Genomic DNA, 17800 nt, shown 5'->3' on the forward strand with positions numbered 1-17800 from the left:
TTCCTATTAAAAGCTGATCACACTAAGCAGGAGAGCACCCTGGTCAGTTCTCTAGCTACAGTGGGGACGGAAAGTATTCAGACCCCCTTAAATTTTTCACTCTTTGTTATATTGCAGCCATATGTTAAAATCATTTAAGTTAATTTTTTTCCTCATTAATGTACACACAGCACCCCATATTGACAGAAAAACACTGAATTGTTGACATTTTTGCAGAGTTATTAAAAAAAGAAAAAATGAAATATCACATGGTCCTAAGTTTTCAGACCATTTGCTGTGACACTCATGTATTTAACTCAGGTGCTGTCCATTTCTTCTGCTCATCCTTGAGATGGTTTTACACCTTCATTTGAGTCCAGCTGTGTTTGATTATACTGATTGGACTTGATTAGGAAAGCCACACACCTGTCTATATAAGACCTTACAGCTCACAGTGCATGTCAGAGCAAATAAGAATTATGAGGTCAAAGGAACTGCCTGAAGAGCTCAGAGACAGAATTGTGGCAAGGCACAGATCTGGCCAAGGTTACAAAAATATTTCTGCTGCACTTAAGGTTCCTAAGAACACAGTGGCCTCCATAATCCTTAAATGGAAGACATTTGGGACGACCAGAACCCTTCGTAGAGCTGGCCGTCTGGCCAAACGGAGTTATCGGGGGAGAAGAGCCTTGGTGAGAGAGGTAAAGAAGAACCCAAAGATCACTGTGGCTGAGCTCCAGAGATGCAGTCGGGAGATGAGAGAAAGTTGTAGAAAGTCAACCATCACTGCAGCCCTCCACCAGTCGGGGCTTTATGGCAGAGTGGCCCGATGGAAGCCTCTCCTCAATGCAAGACACATGAAAGCCCGCATGGAGTTTGCTAAAAAACACGTGAAGGACTCTAAGATGGTGAGAAATAAGATTCTCTGGTCTGATGAGACCAAGATAGGACTTTTTGGCCTTAATTCTAAGCGGTATGTGTGGAGAAAACCAGGCACTGCTCATCACCTGTCCAATACGGTCCCAACAGTGAAGCATGGTGGTGGCAGCATCATGCTGTGGGGGTGTTTTTCAACTGCAGGGACAGGACGATGTTTTGCAATCGAGGGAAAGATGAATGCGGCCAAGTACAGGGATATCCTGGATGAAAACCTTCTCCAGAGTGCTCAGGACCTCAGACTGGGCCGAAGGTTTACCTTCCAACAAGACAATGACCCTAAGCACACAGCTAAAAGGAGTGGCTTCACAACAACTCCGTGACTGTTCTTGAATGGCCCAGCCAGAGCCCCGACTTAAACCCAATTGAGCATCTCTTGAGAGACCTAAAAATGGCTGTCCACAGATGTTTACCATCCAACCTGACAGAACTGGAGAGGATCTGCAAGGAGGAATGGCAGAGGATCCCCAAATCCAGGTGTGAAAAACTTGTTGCATCTTTCCCAAAAAGACTCATGGCTGTATTAGATCAAAAGAGTGCTTCTACTAAATACTGAGCAAAGGGTCTGAATACTTAGGACCATGTGATATTTCAATTTTTCTTTTTTAATAAATCTGCAAAAATGTCAACAATTCTGTGTTTTTCTGTCTATATGGGGTGCTGTGTGCACATTAATGAGGAAAAAAATTAACTTAAATGATTTTAGCAAATGGCTGCAATATAACAAAGAGTGAAAAATTTAAGGGGGTCTGAATACCTTCCGTCCCCACTGTATGCTGGGAACTCAGCCTGCTCTCCTCTAATGATGAGATTTGTCCTGACAAGCCCCCTCTGCATGGCCATTCACTGGGAAGCTCAGTGTTCTGCTTTTTCTCCTCCCCCCAGCTCTCATGCAGCTGAGAACAGAGGGAATGTGATCACTTATAAAATAGGGGGAAAAAAAGGATTTATAATGTTTTTTATATCTATACAAAAATGTTTTGCATTTCATCTCTATTTTAAACTGAATGGGTCGTTTTACTAGGTGATCGTTTACAATCACTTTTACTAGGCAGGAAGTGAGTGAAAAACTGCCACAGCAGCACCGACAGAAATATATATATATATATATATAAATATATTTATGGTCGAAGCCCTACGGCCGATACGGATATGAACAATTAGATTTACCATAAGACTTACAACATGAAATGGACCTGAAGTGTGCCCTGGTCTGATGGTCGGTATACCAAAATAAGGGGGCATACCCTAGATTAGAAATGTATATTTTGTGAAGAGAAATGAATTTGAGAAATGCCCTGAAAAGGGGATGGGATGGTGGGTACCGCGCACAGGAAATCGACAAAGACCACAGGCGAGCGGGCTGGTTAAATACCCACCGGGCTCCTCCCATAAATTCAGGCCACCATACTGGCCTTCTTACTTATGGTTGAAGCCCTATGGCCGATACGGATATGAACAATTAGATTTACCATAAGACTTACAACATGAAATGGACCTGAAGTGCGCCCTGGTCTGATGGTCGGTATACATATAAAAATTGCAGCGAAGCCTGTGGTGGCTGTGGCATCTGTCACTACCTGGGGTGATACGGGCGACATAGATGGTATAAACAATGATGTACTGATCCACGTAGTACGGAACCTTCCGACATTAATAGGTCAGCTACTGCCACAGTATCTAAATTAAGGATCTGAAAGGGATCCTGTGTCTGGGAGAGGAAGACCAGGAAGCATGATACAGAAGATTGACCCTGGGGAATGACCCGTATGCAAAATTGAGCATTCCCAAGAAAGACTAAAGCTGCTTCTTAGTACACACCTGTGTATGGGTGAAGTCTTGGGGAACTGGCCTGATGCGGGTCAGCTTGTCAAGTGGGAGGCTGGCCTGCGTGGAGTTGTTAGTCTGAAAGAGGTTATTGTAGACCTCGGTTCCGAATTGTTGAGTTTTGGAGACCACAAGCTGAAGGACGTAAAGGTTTTATCAGTGAGTCAAGTGGTGTCTACACAGTACCTGGCTGCCAGTGCCACTAAAAGTGAATTTGTTAGGCCGTAGAAAAGCGCAGAGGGCCAGATAGATGGCTGCTTGGATGACTAGACTGGGGAACGTGTGAGGATTTTTGACATGTCCTTAAAGATGGCAGTTGTGATGGGCAAGCATTTGCCGTTAGCTATGGGCTGATGCTTCTGGATGCCAAGTAGAAGGGATCTTACTGTATGGGCCGTAAACACAGACGGCTCTCTGGGGTCCCATAAGGACAGGAAATGCTGGACGCTGGCTAGGCATAGCCCGGTAGTGTCATGAGAGGGAGCCAGCTGCGTGTGGCAATACGATACCTGGTGCGGGATGGAACCTGAACTCCACTGACCTAAGCGAGAAATGATACAGAATATGGTGAGTACCTCGTGTGAAGATGTCACTGGAGACAATTGGCCGATTAAGTGCCACTGAAGAATGATGTGTGACTGATTGTGTGCCACTGGGAATGTGTTTGTAACGATTGCACGAAGTCATGCTAAGATGCGAGCCCTGCAATGATTGCAAGAGTTGTGCTTAAATACGTGCTTGCAATGATTGCAAGGGAGTTTGTGTCAATGGAGATGTATTTGCAGTGACTGTGAGAAGTCTGTATTACTGCATGTGCTTGCACGGACTGCAAGGAGTTATGCTTGGATGCGTGTTTGCAATGATTGCAAGAAGTTGTGACTGGATGCGTGCTTGCAACGATTGCAAGAACTTATGCTTGGATGCATGCTTGCAAGAAGTTATGCTAAGATGCGTGTTTTTGTAATGATTGTAAGAGTTGTGCTTAAATGTGTGCTTGCAACGATTGCAAGGGAGTTTATGTCTCTGGAGATGTGTTTGTAGTGACTGTGAGAAGTTCATATTTACTGCATGTGCTTGCAAAGACTGCAAGAATTATGCTTGGATGTGTGCTTGCAACGATTGCAAGAAGTTGTAATTGGCTGCGTACTTGCAACGATTGCAAAAAGTTATGCTTGAATGCATGCCTGTAATGTTTGCAAGAAGATTATGATTGGATGCGTGTTTGCAATGATTGCAAGAAATTGTGCTTGGGTGTGCTTGCAACGATTGCAAGAAGTTATGTTTGGATGCGTACTTGCAACGATTGCAAGAAGTTGAATCGATACGAATTGGTTGTATGAAATTAATCTGCTATGAACCGATTGTAGAGTGTATGCAAATTTATCCAATATAAAATCGGATTGTGGAGAGTATGAATATGGATCCAATATGAATCGCTATGCCACCGACGCGGCTAGATTTGAATCGAACTGTAGCGTGTATGAAATTAAACCGATACGAATCATTCGTATATTATATACAGTGAATCCTGACACGAATCGGTTTGTAAAGTGTATGAAATGAAACCAACATGAATCGGATTGTGCGACTATAAGGGGGGATAGTAATGAGGCGAAGGTTTTAAGGAATGAACCGTGACCATGACTGAAGTTCGAAGGAAGACGGTGTGTGGGGTTTTTTTTGTTTGTTTGTTTTATTTTTTTTGTTTTTTTTTTTTAACTTGACTGACCTGGAGGAAAGTGACAGATGACAAGGGTTTGACTACCTGACTTGAAAAGTGACTTGTAACGTGTTTGACTTGTAACGTGTTTAAGCGACAGGTGCATGATTTTTTTCTTTTTTTTTTTCTTTCTCTTTTTTTTTCCTTTTGTTTTTTTTTTTTTTCTTTTTATTTATTATTTTTATTTTAAATGAAATGAAATGAGGCCAAGCCAACTAGGGCATGCCGAGACGAATCGATGCATCTCGGATGCCACTGGATTTGAATCGGAGCGCGGTATGTGACAGCGAAATGAATGAACTGTTTGCCATGACAGAGGCACGAAGCGGTCGGGCCGCGGCTGTGACTGACAGTGAACCGGACTCTGGAGCATGTACTGAAATGAGGCCAAAAACCCTGGGGCACGAATCGGTGCATCACAGATGCGACTGGATTCGAATCGGAGCGCGGTACGTGACGGTGAAATGAAATGATTTGCCATGACAGAGGCATGAATCGGTCGGCCGCAACTGCGACTGACTACAAACCGAACTCTGGAGCATGTACTGAAATGAGGCCAAAAAACCCTGGAGCATGCCGGGACGAATCGCTGCATCTCGGATGTGACTGGATTAGAATCGGAACGTGATACGTGACAGTGAAATAATTGCCATGACAGAGACTCGAATCGGTGAGCTGAATTTTTTGCGACTAACAACGAAAACAGACTCTGGAGCATGCACTGAAATTAGGCAAAAAACCCTGGGGCACGCCGGGACGAATCGGTGCATAAGGATGCAAATGGATTGGACCCGGGACATGTTTCGTGACAGTGAAATGATTGCCATGACAGAGGCCTGAATCGGTGAGCTGTAAACTGCGACTAACAACGAACCAGACTCTGGAGCATGTACTGAAATGAGGCCGAAAAACAACTGGGGCACACCAGGACGAATTGGTGCATCAGGGATGCCATTGGATTCGAATCAGAGCGCGGTAGTGACAGAGAAATGAGTGAAATGATTAAAATGATTGAAATGGTTGAAATGATTTGCTACAACTGAGACACGAGGCGGTGTGCCGTGATTTGCGACTGACAACAACCTGTCTGTGGAGCATGGTACGGTGACGTAAAAACATTTGTGACACGTTTAAAAGAGCGGTGCAATACTGTTGCTACAAGGTTCGACTTGTAGTGAAGTACATAAGGTGTTGAATGTTTCTTTATGATAGCGGTGCGAGTGAGTGGCTAACGATACGGCTATGTGTAGGATTTTACGAATGACTCGTAATCTTCGATATCGAGATCTGGTGACAAGATATCTAACATAAATGCATGAAATGAAAGGTCAAACATAAAACCCTACCTGCGACAGCCGAGCCAGACACTTTGTACAAAACCACGACGGTAACGAAAGCCTTGAGAACTTTGAAGACGGAACTCACGAACGCTAATGAATCTCGAATAGTCGGCCTAGTGACGTAGTACCGCGCACAGGAAATCGACAAAGACCACAGGCGAGCGGGCTGGTTAAATACCCACCGGGCTCCTCCTATAAATTCAGGCCACCATACTGGCCTTCCTACATATATATATTTAAGTACAATAGGAGAAGGTTAGAACCCCTGTCAGTTTTATGACTGTTTGGGTCCCTGCTGTAACTTTTCTCTCACTTCTTGTCTGGCTAAATGGTGGTAATACATGAGGAAACATCTCTCCAAGCAAGCTCCAGATAACAGTAAAAACCCAACAAATGTTTTAATCCTTTCGTACTTTTTTAAAAACAAACCAAGGGGCTAGGTATATATATTTTAAAGCTGAACTCCAGATGAATATAAATGAAAATACAAAAATTCCCCAGCACGCTCTCCAGATGCAGAACCCGAAAAGACCATAAAAAAGGTTTAAACTTTTTTCAATGTTTTTTGTTGCATACACTGCTGCGTCAAGGTAGCTCTGTAAAGTGTGATCTCTATCTTTAAACTGGCCCAATTCTCAAATATGGGTTTTATATATATATATATATATATATATATATATATATATATATATATATATATACTCCCTTAAGACAGCTGAAGAAACTGTCAGTGTGGTGTACTAAAACGAGTGGTTTTTTTTTTCAAAGCTTAAGTGAACAAGCTGAAGTTAGAAGCTGATTGGCCAGCTGCACCAGATTTTGCACTCTTTAGTTTTAGTAAATCAACCTCTGTGTGTCTGTACTGAGTCCAACAAAGCAAAATGGCAACCATTCAAATCAATTTATTACCTAGCACAGGTAAGGTGCACATAGGTGGGACAATCCACAGACCGATACATAACTACCCCAGCATACTCTACAGCTAGTTTAGAGCGAAGTAACCACACTTTACAAAGGCGCCTTGACCTGGCAGTGTGGCTTCCCACCTATGTGCAAATGCATTCAGTTTAAATAGTCTTTCTTCATGCTGAGTATCTGAAGAGTGTGCTGTTCACAAAGTTTTTAACACTTTGCTAATTCTTTTTGAATGTGTTGACCAGACAGAGTGGTTAGGGAGGTCTAATTTTGTGTTACCCAATTTGTAGTTCACTTGTTAGGCCCTTTAACAGTCCAACATTCTTTGTTTTATTTATTTGTAGAACAAAAATGCAGAATGGCAAGTTGTTCAGAAAGCCAGAAGGGTTGGGAATGTTTTGTGTGTGATAAGATATTTTGTCGGGTTTGCAGATAGATCAGCAAGATTTATTTTTGTATTAACATAATCCTGTCTTTTTGCAGGTGTTAAAGTTGAAGATGTCTTTCCTCCCGGGGCCAGCCTGAAATGTACAGTGTGTAACTACACGGCAGAATCTGTGATTAACTTCCACAAACACCTGTTCTCTCATCTTACGCAAGCTGCCTTTCGATGCAATCAGTGCCATTTTGGCTTTCAAACTCAGAGGGAACTCCTACAACACCAGGAGCTTCATGTCCCTGGAAGTAAACTGCAACGGGAAGCTGACACCGAACACTCTCCCGGTGCCAACGAAGCAAATGCACAACAGACGCCAGAGCTGCTGAATAAAAATGAACTTCTGCAGAGCCAAAAGACTGGGCTGAACAAAGATGCAAGCTCAGACAGTGAACTGGAAAAGAGTGAGAAGAAACCGCATCCTTTTCTGTCCAATCAGCGGCTAGAGACAGGCAATAAAAACATGTTTTCCTACACTAAAATAAAATCTGAGCCATCAAGCCCCAGGCTTGCTTCATCTCCTGTACAGCCCACTATTGGACCCTCTTTCCCCATGGCACCCTTTCTATCTCAGTTTGCTTTTCCCCATGATATAACTGTGGTTCCTCAAGCCTCAGAAATACTGGCAAAGATGTCTGAACTGGTACACCGGCGGCTAAGGCACGGTAGCAATAGCTATCCCCCTGTCATTTACAGCCCCCTGATGCCTAAGGGAGCCACTTGCTTCGAGTGCAATATAACATTTAACAACTTGGACAATTATTTGGTACATAAGAAACACTACTGTAATAGCCGATGGCAGCACATAAGCAAGTCAGACTTTCCCAGTGTAACGGAGAAGATGCCAGAAGCTGTGAGCCCAACCAACGCTCAGAATCCTGTCAACCTTCTCAATACAACTCTTCATTCTTCCGAAAATGAAAACCAACTGCTTCAGGCCTCCTGCATTAACTCAGGCAATGTTCTAGATCTTCTGGGGTCAAACTTAAAGCCAAGGGACAAAGACTTTGCCTCTGATGTAAAAAAATTGCCAAATTCGAGTAACAATGATGAGAAAATGAATGGAAAAGCAGCAGAAATTAAAAATGCTGCACCCCCACAAATGGAAGGTGACAGCAGTGACCCAAACAGTACCACCTGCGCTGCTTGTAATATAACCTTCAGTAGGCATGAAACATTCATGGTTCATAAACAGTACTACTGTGCAACTCGCCATGACCCCCCATTAAAAAGATCAGCGACAAACAAAGTGCCTGCCATGCAGAGAACTATGCGCACTAGGAAGAGGAGAAAGATGTATGAGATGTGCCTTCCCGAGCACGATCAGAGGCCACAACTAGTTCAACAGCATTTTCTTCATGTAGCTAATCTTGGCAACCCTTGCACATCTGTCCAAGAGCCTGCAGAAAACCCCGGGGACTGTTATCATCCCAGGTGCGATATCTTTCCAGGAGTTGTTCCAAAGCATTTGGAAACATCACTTTCAATTAGTAAATGTGTTCCTGTGGTGAAATGCGAAACTTCACACTCAACCATTTCCTCCCTGGAGATGGATGCCCCAATAGACCTTAGCAAAAAATGCTTAGCGCAGTCTGATCGAATAGCCTCGTCTCCCAAAAGGCTCCTGGACTATCACGAGTGCACAGTATGTAAGATAGGTTTTAATAAAGTTGAGAACTACCTTACCCACAAGCAAAACTTCTGTCCCGTGACAGCAAGTCAACGTAACGACATAGGAAATCTAGAGAGCAAAGTTTTCCCCAATCCCGAGAGCGAAAGGAACAGCCCTGAAGCCAATTTCGAAAGGAGCTCCATAAAGTGTGAAAAGAACAGGACCTCAAAACAGTCCTCACCTAATGGGAACTTGTTCTCTTCACACTTAGCGACTCTTCAAGGTCTTAAAGTCTTTAGCGAGGCAGCACAGCTTATCGCCACAAAAGAGGAAAACAAAAATGCTTTTTTTTCACAATGCCTTTACCCAGGAGCAATAAAAAAAGCGAAAGGCGCCGATCAGCTTTCCCCATATTATGGAATCAAGCCAAGTGATTATATTTCTGGGTCTCTTGTAATACACAATGCGGATTTAGATCAAAGCACAAATGTAGAAAGCGAGTCTCCCAAAAGTCAGATACCTTCAAATGGATGTTCTTTACTGAAGAAAGAGTCGCTCCCACTATTGCCAAAAAACCGGGGCATGGTAATAGTGAACGGTGGACTTAAGCAGGAGGATCGGCCTGCTGTAAACTCTCAGCAAGAGAACCTTTCCCAGAACCCTCCAGCAGAAGATGGATGTAAATCACCCTCCTGGGCACCTGACAAACCTCCGGCAGCTAATGAAAACGTTTCTCCGGCAGCCCCGGCTGTTGAGGATCAGGCATCAAGCCTAACGAAAACCGTGAACGGATCTGGAGCAGCTGCAGCCAGCGGGAAGTATTGCCGCCTGTGTGACATCCAGTTTAACAATCTTTCAAACTTTATTACTCACAAAAAGTTTTACTGCTCATCACATGCTGCCGAACATGTCAAGTGAACAATCACATCTGGAGGTTTTGTTACAACATGAAGTATGTTTGTTTCCTGCAGTCAGAGTAAAAGAAAAAAACAAACTATAATGCTGCTTAATTGAAATCCGGACAATCAGGATATCCGTACATTTGAAATGACTTGAAGATTTAAGGTGTAATTCCATAACAGTTATGCGTAAAAGTGTATTATTGGTGCCATTTTTCTTATTATTTATTTTACCAGCATCGTTCATACATTTGCATCCAGCAGCGACTCCTGTTCCTCAGCCGTTATTGTTCAGCTATGAGCTTGCCAGGGTAGTGGTCGCTGTTGGATGCGACTGTAGCTGTGGTTCTGTTATTTTTTATTTAAAGAACTTTATATTAAAGTCATTTGTAATGTTATTGTATAGTTATTGTGTAGCACATATGGTTTGCACCTGTATAGTAGATTTTAAATAATATAGACACAACATTGCAGAGAAAAAAAAGACATATTAGGAATAGCTTCAGAAGCACTTGTGTATACTGATTTCCTTTCCTACGCTGTTGCAGAACGAGTAGCTGTCTTTGCTGAAATATAGCTGACACTTGTTAAGCCGGCCATCCACATTACAATCCGATTGTACAATTTCCTTTAGATTTACTGTATATGTTACAGTCTGATTGTATAATCTCCTTTAGATTTACTAACTTTACCTAGCTGGATAGCAGTTGAATGGGTATTTTTTTTTTAGGTAGGTTCTCCCCACAACATAAGTGTTGGTAAGTATAAAGGAGATTGTACAATGACATGTGTGGCCAGGTTTAGGCTAAATATACAGGCAAGCTTTGAAAAGAATGGTCTGAAAATCAATAGGACCAGTTGATTAAAGTGTATTGCTCCCAGTGGCTTAGAACACTTGAATGCTTTTTGCCATAGAATCTCAAGAGGAACAAGGCCTGCAGTATTCAGGCTGTGCCTGACGCTGGAAACTTGATGGAAGGTTGGCCGAAACTCTCCCAACTCTGCCAAAAATACACCCCCACACCAGGTGCACGTCTGCATCCTAAACTGTGTATACTTATAGCCTTAAAACCACTATACAACACACCTGTTATTTCCATAGTGGACATATTGTTATCTATCCTTTGAAAATAATTTCTGTTGACCACCATAGACATGTCATGGCACACTCTACACACATTATAAATTAAAAATTAATACATTTATTTTCATTCTAAATGCTGCTCAGCAATTAATAGCTTACAAAGCCTTTTATGTGAGCCAGTGGCCAGGTTATGGACATTTAAGTATTTATATATTCTTACCAAGCAGTAAAGGAACATTAAAGCAAGCCTTCACATACTTCTGAAGCTGCAGGCACTGCAAAGGATTTGCCTTCAAAGTTCCAAGCAGAAGCACTTAAAGTGGTTCCAAAGCATGGGTGTTTTTTTTACCTTAATGCATTTTTTGCATTAAGGTAAAAAACACCCCACTAACTATTCCCCCCTCCAACATTTACTTACCAGTCAGCCATCCAGTGCTGTCCCATCTTCAGGCCTTCTCTCCCTTCTCTTCTTCTTCTCAGATTGACTTGATCAGCAATGGCAGCCAATGGCACCTGCTGCTGTCAAACAAAGGCTGTGAGGAGGGATAAAGGGGGTGGGATCAAGCTGCACTGTGCGTGTCAACAGATACACACAGCCCAGCTCAGGAGCGAGCCCACAGAAAAGAGGAGGAGCCTGGAGCACCAGCGGAGGACCCAAGAAGAGGAGGTTCGGGTCCATTCTGTGCAAAACCATTGCACAGAGCAGGTAAGTATAACATGTTTGTTATTTTATTTTTAAAAATCCATAATCATTGACATAATCAGGACATAAGTCCGTTAAGTCAATCCCTTAACAGTTCAATTCCCTCCGGCAGTGAATCAGCAGCTCAACTCACTCTGTTACCCTCTTCCAGCAGTAACTTTGCAGCTTTCAAATTCCTAACAAAGACAGAGCAGGAGCTCGGTGAGGGGAAGCAGAGTGAGCTGAGCTACAGAGAGAATAACTTAAGCAACTTCAGTGCTTTTGCAGTGAATTTTGAAGTTGAATTGCTCCATAGCGTCTGCAGCTACAAAGGTCAGTGAGGGCTTGTTTTACAACTCATTTACTGACTATACGTATTTAATTGTGCATAGTATGGTCACTGTAACACTTTAAAATATTAACAATGGCACTAATGTGCTAAATGTATATAAAAACTACCATTTTAACCCATTATAATTTTGTCACAAAAACATCATTTGTAAGATACATGTCTCTTACCATCAGGTACGTGGGGAAAAATGTAATTTAAGCTGCACTGTGTGTAGCTACTCTATTCTTTAGCACTTCAGCAACAACAAACAAAAACTCCATGCTCATTTTATCTCCTGATGTATTTACTATATAAATTGTGCACTCAAAATTATATACTAAGGAGGACAGGTGGCCACATAAACATCAGTTGAGAGGGTCAGTGCCAGTTAAGATGAAGAGAGCAGCCCTGGCATATAAAAGTCTAGCTACCCATAATCACGCACATATGCAAAGAAAGTAATGTTCAATATAACCATAAGGCTTAGAGCATGGGTGCTTAACCTCCAGCTGTTGGGGAACTACAAGTTACTTGAGGCTTTGCAAGGCTGGCAGTTCAAAGCATGACTCCCAAAGGCTGAGGAATGATGGGACTTGTAGTTCTGCAACAGCTAGAGGGCCACGGGTTGAGCACCCATGGATAAGAGGATAACAGCACTTTCAAGTAACAATCTCTCGTGTGCATGCTGTTACCCTATATAGAAGGTGCCAGCCTATGTATGATGTGCAGAGATACAGCAGGATACAGCAGAGTACAGCAGGGTACAGCAGTGGAAATCTTCATCCAATGCATGAGTTTCAGTGGATTTTTGGAAAAGGTGGTCAAGACGGGCAAATAGGGGGTCATTACTTTTTATGATAAGGAGAAGTAAATAGCCTCCAAAGAAACCCTCACCAGCCTCCGAGCACTGACAGATACCCTAATCCTTTGGCAAATGCCTAATTTGCCAGATTACCAGTCCAAGGCTGTTGTCAGGAACTGTGTTCCTATTATGTCTACTCTCCAACTGCCAGGAAAATAAAAAGTGTTACTGTATTACATTAGTGATGCCAACATTTGTACATTTTAAAGAATATCCTATTTTTGAAACAGACTGGTGGTCTTTTGATTCTTTGAATCCCATTTGATGGCTTGTAAACTATTACTATGGAATATTAAAACCTACATACTTCATGCAGACAATGCACTGGACTGGACAATACTCTAGACCCGGATGCTACTTTTGCAGTAATACAGCCCTTGCCATTATACCTCCTTTACAGCTATATTTGAGCAGATACATGGATCTAGTCATTAGGCTTTGCATTTGTATGTAGCAGTCTGTTCCTGTTCACTTTTCAATCTGAAAAAAAAAAAACCTGTATGTTAAATGAAGATGGACATTTTTTTCTTGTATAGTAACTGTATTTTTCTTTGCTGATGCATCTTTGTCTGAATTTTTAAGAGGAGAAAAAAAATCTTTGCTGTTAAATGCAATACTTTATAATGAATGAACAAAATTACCGGAAGCAGTATTGTAAGATATGAACTGTAGACAGCCACTTTTGTCTTTGAAGATAACTACAATCTTAACCCTAAACACAATGCTGCAAGTATGAATCAAATTCAAATGTAATATATATTTACAGTACCTATAAATGTGACAGTACTGCGACTGGTGATCACAGAGAAAAAGTTCTACTTCTGATAGAAAGAATTTCTCAACAAATGTTGTTACTATGCATGTATATGGATGGAATAAAATTCCGGTTCATTGGAAAAAAAAAAGTCTGTTTTTTTTTTTCATGTAAAATTATTCATTAATGTGTCTGTATAGCCATTTTTCTCATTCTTGGGTGGTAGAGGGGGTGTAACCCTCCCCTACATTTATTTGTTGCTGTCTAGGAGGAGGAATTCGACCTTCACATCCTATCTTGAAGACAGAACAGGAAATAAAAGGAAATCTTTCCAAATTGAGGATTCCCCTCTAGAACAGGTGTTCCCATTAGAGTACTGCAACTGTAAGGCCCCTTTCACACATGCGGACAGTATGTCCGTATTTCATCCATCCGTTTTCGGATGAAATACGGACATACATGCATCCCTATGGGATAGCGGGTGTCAGCGGATGTACATCCGCTAACACCCGATGTTGTCCGGCTCCGCTCTCGTCCGATTCTGCGGACGGAAGAAAATCCTATTCCCATAGGGGAGAGCGGAGATCTGACAGGGCGGTCCCTGCACAGTGTGTGGGTCCCGCCCTGTCATCTGCCTGCTCAGCTGGGGAAAACGGAGCGATCCCCGCTGAGCAGCGGATAAACACGGGGCGGATCAACACGGATCCGTCCCGTGTGAAAGGGGCCTAACATTTTACATTTCTTCTTATTTCTGTCTCAGTGACAATGACCACCAGGACAAATAGAGAGGGTGAATGTTCCTGGTGGGGATAGTCACCTTCTCTATTTGTTCTGGATAACGCTAAAACATTTTATAAGGGAAGAAAAGAAAAAAAATTAACTGGAGTATGATTTGAAGAGATATAAAATCACCTTTATTAGTTCACATAACAATATTTTCTATCAAGGTATCCAGAAGAACACCAGATCCAGGGGGCAAATTGTCAACTCATCAACGTGCATTTGAAAAAAGCATGCGCAATCTATAACATCAGTGTGGATGGCAACTTCATAGAAAAATTGAAGGAGAATGGAAAAAATTTGGGTAAAACTTCTAGTTAAAACTCCCTTAACCACTTCAGCCCCGGACCATTAGGCTGGCCAAAGACCAGAGCACTTTTTGCGATACGGCACTGTGTTGCTTTAACTGACAATTGCGCAGTCATGTGACGTGGCTCCCAAACAAGATTGACGTCCTTTTTTTCCCACAAATAGAGCTTTCTTTTGGTGGTATTTGATCACCTCTGCGGTTTTTATTTTTTGCGCTATAAACAAAAAATAGCGACAATTTTGAAAAAAACACATTTTTGACTTTTTGCTATAATAAATATCCCCAAATATATAAAAAAAAAAATTTTCTTCCTCAGTTTAGGTCGATACGTATTCTTCTACATATTTTTGGTAAAAAAAAATTGCAATAAGCGTTTATTGATTGGTTTGCGCAAAAGTTATAGCGTCTACAAAATAGGGGATAGTTTTATGGCATTTTTATTGATACATTTTTTTTTACTAGTAATGGCGGCGATCAGCGATCTTTATCGTGACTGTGACATTATGGCGGACACAACAGACAATTTTGACACATTTTTGGGACCATTGGCATTAATACAGCGATCAATGCTAAAAAATTGCATTGATTACTGTAAAAATGTCACTGGCAGTGAAGGGGTTAACCATGCTACGCCAGTGCTAATACATAAGAATACATCCACAGCCTGGTTAAGGGGCCATCTAAGAATGTTTTTTAGGAATGTCATTACAAACTGACCAACTGACCGAGCCCCTTTAGGAATGTGTGTTCTAGCTTCCTTAAAAGGTAATACTATTTTTCCAAGGATTACAATTGGTCATTACTACCCATTAGTCCTGTATATAGCACATCCAATATTGGAATAAGGTAGTCTCTTACGAAAAGCATCTAAAACTAATAGGGATGGACCGAACATCCCCCGGGTGGTTCACAACAGAACATGCGAACAGGCAAAAAATTTGTGCAAACATGCGAACCCTATTAACCTCCCTGGCGGTTTTCCCGAGTGTGGCTCGGGGTTAAAATTCAAGACCATTAGCGGTAACCCCGAGCCACACTCGGGATTACATCGCAGGATCCTGGTGTGGCTTTACTTACCTTGTCCCCGGGATCCTGCGATGTCCCCCGCTGTGTCTGCGGGCTCCGTCCTCCTCCGAAGCCTTTCCGTGCCAGGCTCCGTTCCCTGCGAGCGGCACGACGCACGGGGGCGGAGCCTGGCGGCAAATTCAATTCAATTGTAAATTCTTCAGATTACAGTACTGTATGAAATTATTTCACATCCCTTTTGTCCCCAGTGCTTTGTCCTATGCCCTGCATGCAGTTTTATGTTATATATACTGTTCTTTCTGCCTGGAAACTGGAGATTGTCCATAGCAACCAAAAAGTGTCCCTTTATGTGAAAAGTGGCTTTAGATCAGCTAGAAAACAGCGATAGTAAATTAGAACACTTGCAGAATTGAGCGATAGTGAATCGTGGGGAAATTTATTTTATTATTATTTATTTTATTTTTTTTTTAATTATTTATTTTTATTTATTATATTATAATTTATGTTTTTGTGTTTCAAACTTTATCATACCCGGGATATCTACTAGACTCTTGTTTGGACAGATTTAAATGTGTTATTGTTAAGAATTACAGACCTACAATATAAAACGCCAAATTTCCATGCAAAATAATTGTACTGCTTTCAGCACCTAAAATCCGAAATAATCATACCGCCAGGGAGGTTAAAGTCTATGGGACACGAGCATGAAAAATCAAAAAATTGATAATCTTAAAGGCTGTGTAAAAGTGTATGGGGACCTGGGTCCTGCTCCAGGGGACATGTATCAATGCAAAAAAAAAAAGTTTTTAAAACAACAGTTTTTTCAGGAGCAGTGATTTTAATAACGCTTAAAGTGAAACAATAATAATGAAATGTTCCTTTAAATATCGTGCCTGGGGGTACCCTTAGTCTGTAAAGTGGCGCATCTGTGTGATGTGTTTTACAGTCCCGCGGCAAAATTACATTTCTAAAGGAAAAAATTTAATTTAAAATTGCTCGCAGCTATAATGTATTGCCGACTCCCGGCAATATAGATAAAAATCAAGGAAAAGATTGGCATGGGTTCCCCCCCCCCCCCAGTCCATACCAGGCCATTCGGGTTTGGTATAGATTCTAAGGGGAACCCCACATCAAATTTAAAAAAAACAGCGTGGGGTCCCCAAAATCCATACCAGACCCTTATCCGAGCATGCAGCCTGTAGGACAGGATAGGAGACGAGCAAGCGCCCCCCCCCCCCCCCCGAACCATACCAGGCCGCTTGCCCTCAACATGGGGAGGGTGTTTTGGGGTCCACAAAGGACAACTATTGACAATATCTTTATTAAAAAAGAAAAAAAAAAAAAAGAGTGTCCTGCGATGTACGTCCATTGTCAATCACGCCGCCTGACGGAAGAAAAAAAACCTGAAAATACTCCGCCTCCATTGGAGGCCTCCCGGCGACTTCTGTCTTTTCACTGTGACAGCTATGATATAGGCAATGGCGGGGCCACCCACTGACGTAACCAGGTGACTCCGCCCCCCTCTGATGGCACATAATGTCAAAAAGGGCGGGGTCACTCGGTTACATCACCGGGAGGCCAAGAGACAGCAGTCAGCGGGACGCCTCCCATCGAGGTGGAGTTTTTTTTTCCTATTGTCTTTTGTGGTTTTTACTTTTTGACACTTTTTTTGGTGAATGGGTAGGGGTTCAATGTGGCCGGGATCTGGGGGCCCCCTTGTTAAAGGTTGCGGGGACGAGGCCCTTGTCCCCATCAACATGGGGACAAGGTGCTTTGGGGGGGACCACAAAGAACCCTCCCCATGTTGAGGGCAAGCGGCCTGGTATGGTTCAGGAGGGGGGAGTTCCCCTTAAAATCTATGCCACACCCAAAGGACCTGGTATGGATTTTGGAGGGGAGCCCCACGCATTTTTCTCTTAAAATTTTGGCATGGAATTTCCCTTAAAATCCATACCAGACCCAAAAGGCCTGGTATGGCCTGGGGGGGGGGACCCATGCCGTTTTTTTATTAATTTTGTCATAGGGTTCCCCTTAACCACTTCAATGCACTGTATTATAAACTACACTGCCTGCACTATATATATATATATATATATATATATATATATATATATATATATATATATATATATTCTACACTGACTGCACTGTATTATATATATACTAGACTGCCTGCACTGTATATATAGTCTACACTGAATGCTCACCTCTCTCCATGACCTCTTTATTGCCAACTCATTTAACCTACTCGCCATTACCGAAACCTGGCTCCACGAATCCGACACTGCATCTTCTGCTGCCCTATCC

The 17800-nt window shown here is 42.3% G+C and overlaps 1 protein-coding gene across 3 annotated transcripts in view; it reads left to right on the top strand.

Moving 5' to 3' along the window:
- ZFPM2 (zinc finger protein, FOG family member 2) overlaps positions 1-13507 on the top strand; it is a 575810-nt gene extending 562303 nt beyond the window's left edge. For all 3 annotated transcript variants that reach the window (XM_073632142.1, XM_073632140.1, XM_073632141.1), the window contains one exon: positions 7201-13507. In XM_073632142.1, coding sequence (XP_073488243.1) covers positions 7201-9683 — 2483 coding nt within the window. In that variant the 3' untranslated portion in view covers positions 9684-13507. The remainder of the gene's footprint in view (positions 1-7200) is intronic.
- The last annotated feature ends 4293 nt before the right edge of the window (positions 13508-17800 follow it).

The sequence above is a fragment of the Aquarana catesbeiana genome, linkage group LG05 (assembly GCF_042186555.1).
Source record: "Aquarana catesbeiana isolate 2022-GZ linkage group LG05, ASM4218655v1, whole genome shotgun sequence".
NCBI classification, from domain to species: domain Eukaryota; kingdom Metazoa; phylum Chordata; class Amphibia; order Anura; family Ranidae; genus Aquarana; species Aquarana catesbeiana.